Below are 6,032 nucleotides of genomic sequence, written 5' to 3'. Positions count from 1 at the left end.
AATCTCAATATGTTTGGTTCTCTCATGAAAGATTGGATTGGTAGCAATCTGCTTAGCAGCCTTGATATCACAACATATTCTAACTGGAGTAGTAATGTCTACCCTTAGATCCTTTAATAATCCAGTCAACCAAATAATCTCTGCTACTGTACCTGCCATGCTTCTGTATTCAGCCTCTGCTGAGCTTCTACTGATGGTATGCTGCTTCTTTGACTTCCATGAGATCAAGGAACTTCCAAGTTGAATTACATATCCTGTCACTGATCTCCTGGTATTGGGACAAGCTGCCCAATCTGAGTCACAGTATGCTGTCAAGCTTGTGATGGAATCTCTTGCCAGTAACACTCCCTACCCAGGTGCTTGTTTGAGGTATCTGAGCACTCTCAATGTTGCATCCCAATGTGATCTTTTTGGATGTTGCATGAACTGACTGAGAACTTGAACTGCAAAACATATGTCAGGCCTGGTGATTGTCACATAGATTAGTTTCCCATTTAATTGCTGATAACTGTGAATATCACTTAGCATAGGATCTTCAACACCTCCAACTACTGAGTCATACTCTAATGTAGTAAGATTTACATTCAATTCCATGGGAGTGGAAGCTGGCTTAGATCCTCCCAATCCTATTGTAGAAAGTAATTCCAAAATGTACTTCCTTTGGTTAAGTAGAATTCCTTTTTCTGACCTCAATACTTCAATTCCTAAAAAATATCTGAGTTGACCCAAGTCTTTCACTTTGAATTTGTTATGTAATGTCTTCTGAGCATCTTCAATCAGTTGTTGGCTGTTTCCTGTGATCATCAAGTCATCAATATAAACCAGGATTACAACTATGTCATTTCCACAATATTTGGTGAATAAGGAATAGTTATGTGAGCTTTGAGTATATCCTGCTTCCAACAAGGCAGTAGATAGTTTGATATTCCATTGTCTAGAAGCCTGTTTCAGGTCATATAATGATTTCAACAGCTTACAAACTCTTGTCTCCCCCTGTCTGTGGAAACCTTGAGGTAGGGACATGTAAACCTCTTCATGTAAATCACCTTGAAGAAATGCATTATTGACATCCATGTGAATTAAAGGCCATTCTTTAGAGGCTGCAACACTGATTAAAGTGCGCACTGTTATCATCTTTGCCACAGGTGAGAATGTTTTATGGTAATCTAAGCCCTCCTTTTGAGTATACCCTTTAGCAACCAACCTTGCTTTGTATTTATCAATAGTACCATCAGCATTATGCTTAATTTTAAACACCCATTTAGAGCCAATAGCTTGTTTACCTGGTGGCAAGTCAACCACCTCCCAAGTGTTATTACTTTCCAAGGCACAAAGTTCATCAGTCATAGCTGCAATCCATTTAGCATCTTGAGATGCTTCTTTGAAGGATTTTGGCTCAACTTGAGAAGAAAAAGAACTTAAATATGCCTTATAAGAAGTGGACAAATGTGAATACTGAAGATAGTCAGAAATGGGATATGAGCAGCTGACAGATGGTGGTTTAGCTTTAGAAGATGTGACATAATCATTTAACCATCCAGGTGGTTTAGTAGTTCTGGAAGGTCTAGACTGAGTCTGGTCAATAATTTGGAGAGGTTCTTCTGAAGGATGTATAGAGGGTGATTCATCAGTTAGAATATTAGGAGTATTCTCTATAATAGGATCAGGTATAAGAACAGTAGTGCATTCAGTTGGAGGAGCAGAGGAAATAATAAGAGGAGGGGAAAAAGAATCTGAATTATGTAATTCAAACATGTCAAGACCAGTAGAAATAGAGTCATTTTGGTAAGTTTGGTAAGGAAAGATAGATTCTCTGAAAGTCACACCTCTACTAACAAAAAATACCTTATTAACCAAATCAAACAACATGTAACCCTTTTGAGTTTCAGAATAACCAAGAAAAATTGCTTTTCTAGCTCTGGGAGCAAACTTATCCCCTCTTGGCAATTGAGTCGCATAACATAAGCACCCAAAAACTCTTAAATGATGAAGACTAGGAATTTTCTTGAACAACATCTCATAAGGTGACCTACCACCAAGTACTTCAGTAAGGAGCTTATTGATCAAATATACAGCTGTCCTAACACATTCACCCCAAAAATGAATTGGGATAGAACTTTGAAATCTCAAAGCTCTTGCCATTTCCAAGATATGTCTGTGTTTTCTCTCTACTTTTCCATTTTGTTGAGGGTTGTATGCACAACTACTCTGATGTATAATACCTTGAGAAGCAAGTAAATCATCAACTGAAGAATTGAAAAACTCAGTACCATTATCAGATATTAAGGTTTTCACAGACAAGCCAAATTGATTCTTTATTAAGGTAATGAAATCCTTGAGCACTACAATAACCTCACTTTTAGAGTGAATGAGGCATACCCAAGTATATCTACTATAGTCATCAACATAAGTGACAAAATATTGCTTCTTATCAAAGGTAGGTTTCTTATATGGCCCCCAAACATCCACATGAATTATTTCAAATGCTTTTAAAGTTCTGCTTTCACTAACAGGAAACTGTAATCTACACTGTTTTGCTAAGGGACAAATGTCACATTTATGTTGCACATTCTTGTCTGAAAAATGCTTCTATGATTGAATATGCTGTAAAATACCAGTTGAGGCATGTCCTAATCTCAAATGCCATAATGTTGCATCCTCACTCATATTTGCAGTAGCCATAGCTTGTACTGATGACTGTATTTGATTCTTTAAAATGTACAATCCTTTCTTCTCCTTACCAATCCCCAATACCTTGCCATCGTAGAGTCCCTGAAAGACACAGAAATCAGGGAAAAACACACTGAACAAGATAATTCCCTGGTTAACTTCGATACTGACAGCAGACTAAATTTGAAGTCTGGCACATGCAAGACATTTCTAAGTTCACGATCCTCTAGAACCTGTGCATTGCCAATTCCTTTAATATCACATCTACTTCCTGTTGGAACTTGTACTCCATCACTACTATTTCTTTGTACTCTACTGATGGTATTCAATGTCTCCTCATTAGGTGTGATGTGGTGTGTAGCTCCACTATCTATTATCCATTCATAAACTCTACTTGTTTTTGAGTTTAAAGAAACCATACCTGACATGTTAGCAACACAATCTGATGTTCCTGCTCTCTGCATCCTGTCTACCAAATCCTGGTATTGAGGTGGTGTCATGTGACCTTCAGCTTGCTTTCCTTTATCATGGAAGTCATCAGAGTTCCTTGTGAAATGTGCATTTGGTTTGAAGTCAGGCCTAAAACCTTCAGCTATTTTGTAGTCATTTTTATAACCATCAGTTCCTTTCCTTTTGCTTTGAAATCCTGGGGGATATCCTACCAATCTGTAGCAATCATTCTTATAATGACCTTTGAACCCACAGTGATCACATATTGTTCCAGGAGGCACAAATTTCTTTGGCCTAGGATTGTATGTCTGAGGTTTTCCTGCTAAGAGTGTTAAAGGATCTCTTGTTTTCTCTGAAACTCCCAACGCTCTTTGATTTTCTTGTTGTGCTGCTACTACATATGCTTCATTCACAGTTACTGTTGGTTTTCTAGACAAAATGTTACTTCTAATACCGCTAAAGCTCTCATTCAATCCCATTAAGAATTGTAGAAGTCTTTGTGATCTTAAATGTCTCACATAAATTGCTGAAACCTCACAATTGCAGCCTGGCGATGGAATCATCACATCCAATTCAGCCCACAAATCCTTGAGTTTTGAGTAATATGAAGTTACAGAGTCAGTGCCCTGTTTAAGATTTGCAATTTCAGACCACAAATGATAGATTCGCGTTAGATCTGATCTATCAAATCTTTCCTCAAAATCTTCCCAAACCTTTCTCGCATTTGAGGCATATATGATCCCTGACATTAATTCACTTGTGACAGTACTTGCAATCCACGATAATACGACCGCATTACACTTTTCCCATTGCTCCTCCAGTGCTCCTTTGAAAGTTGTCTTTCTACATGATCCATCAATGAATCCAAGTTTTCCTTTTCCTCTAAGAGCCAATTTCATCGATCGACTCCATAAGGCATAATTTTCTGGTCCAGTTAACTTGATTGGAACCAAAATCACTCCAGGTGCATCAGATGCTTGAAGATAAAGTGGATGATTGTGATTCAGAGATGTGACTTCATTTTCTGCCATTGTTGTTGCTTCATCGTTCGGCATTGATGCTTCCTTTATGAACTCTTCTTCACTGCTTCTCCTTTACGCTGATCGATCCCTTACGATCTGAGCTCTGATACCATGTTAATTCATTTCATTGAATGTGAACTGCATTCTGGAGAGAATTTGATTAAGAAGAAGAAGAGAAAGTTTTCATATATTGATGAACTAGTTCACTGTTACAGCTTATTTATACAACAACTTTTGTAACTAACTTTGTATTGTGCAAGCTAATCTAACAACTTACATGTCACTATTTAACAGAATTAACAAACACCAATTACTCTATATTATTTAATACCTGTGAAATCATGGTAATATCCCTATGCAATTGAAAAAATGGTACTCGATTCTTTATCAAACCTCTCCATAATATTAGATCATCCCAAACTGTGTGGGCGTAATCAATTCCAATGAAAAGAGGTGGAATGATCCACAAACAGAACAATTGCGTTGCAAGTTTCGTAGTGCTCCCAGATGAATCGAAACTAATACAGATTCAGGCCCATCAGATGGTCCCACGAATAGAGACTACCATTTTTGTTGTTCAAAGTAGTGAATGAAATCGAAGAAAAAAAACTAACAGAATTAGTCATCGATCATCACTCGGTCTTCAATCTTTAAGATTTTCCCTTAGTTATTTGAGACTGCGCTCTAATACCATATTGTGATTTGAGAGAAAAACAGGAAAATGAGGAAATTTCGGAAAATACATAACTAATTTTAACTCGCTCTGACATTTTGGCACACCTACAACAATTTTATTCTCGATCATGTTCATTCAAAACGATAAAATAGATGTAGAATTTTCAGATCGAATTCTCCATATTTTAATTACAGATTTACACCGTGCATCCATTGCTGCAACTTTACAATCGTTATTTCTCCGAAATCAAGTATATAAACTAATAAAAATAATCTAGAATATAGTATTAATGTGCTCCTTGTTAATTAAATAATAATATCTATATACTGGTTGTTCTTTTCTCAAACGAAAAATCTCTTGATCCAGCAATAGTAATCTCATGTTGGTCGCGACCCTCTTGTGATAGAGGAACCACTTGTGACGAATTAGGCTCAATAACTTGTTGCGGTTCATGGTCCAATTGACCAAGTTGAATATGGTGCAATGAGCCATCAACAGCCTCCTGGTAAAACCGGGAGGGTGAAGGTGAGCCCTCGTTGTCCCAATGATCAAAATCGTAGTTTGATCTACGAGGTGAGTTTTGTAGACTGCCCATATCACTCCTATAATGTCCGCGCAATAAATGCACGGGTGACATGCCATGATGAGAAGGTGTCCCTGGTCTACTTGACATTGGTGTCACTGGATTAGAATGCTTGCTTTGATCCTTTACATGTTTCTTTGCTGTGTGGTGCCAATTCTTCAATGCTGTTGCTACTCTTTCATTGAAGATAGTTGATTTCATGTTTGAACCCATCTGTAATATAATACACAACATTTATTTGAGAATCTTACGCTAATCAAATAATCTAAAAGATAACTATGAAAAATTATACAAGTACAATTTATTACCTGTGTCACAAGGGCATAAAGAGGAAGAGTGACATAACTGCACAGAATCTGAATGAGGACCCTATTCATAATAACAAAATTATAATATGTTAGTGTTACAAATTGTTACTCTTCAATAATCTCATTGGCTAAATGTGGAATCATTCAAAAAATTTACTTTTTTTGAAGATCGACTTCAAACTCGGGCTCAATAATACTAAAAGAGTCTTAAGCATCTACCCAAGAGTAAATGGATCAGTCAGATTATTTGTTCATTGGATGTTCTATGTTAATTTTATATAAATACCTCTTAATTTTTACATAAATATATATATATATATATA

General features: G+C 36.7%; 1 protein-coding gene across 1 annotated transcript in view; it reads right to left on the bottom strand.

Annotated features, from left to right (window-relative positions):
* Positions 1-4,948: 4,948 nt before the first annotated feature.
* Positions 4,949-6,032, bottom strand: part of LOC107021837 (MLO-like protein 6) — a 6,580-nt gene continuing 5,496 nt past the window's right edge. The window contains exons 14-15 of the mRNA XM_015222556.2: positions 5,710-5,770; positions 4,949-5,614 (exon numbers count right to left, since the gene is read on the bottom strand). Of these exons, the coding sequence (XP_015078042.1) occupies positions 5,138-5,614; positions 5,710-5,770 (538 nt within the window). The 3' untranslated portion in view covers positions 4,949-5,137. The remainder of the gene's footprint in view (positions 5,615-5,709; positions 5,771-6,032) is intronic.

The sequence above is a fragment of the Solanum pennellii genome, chromosome 6 (genome assembly GCF_001406875.1).
Source record: "Solanum pennellii chromosome 6, SPENNV200".
NCBI lineage: Eukaryota > Viridiplantae > Streptophyta > Magnoliopsida > Solanales > Solanaceae > Solanum > Solanum pennellii.
The sequence above is the reverse complement of the archived record's forward strand: the minus strand, read 5'-3'. Positions and strand labels throughout refer to the sequence as shown.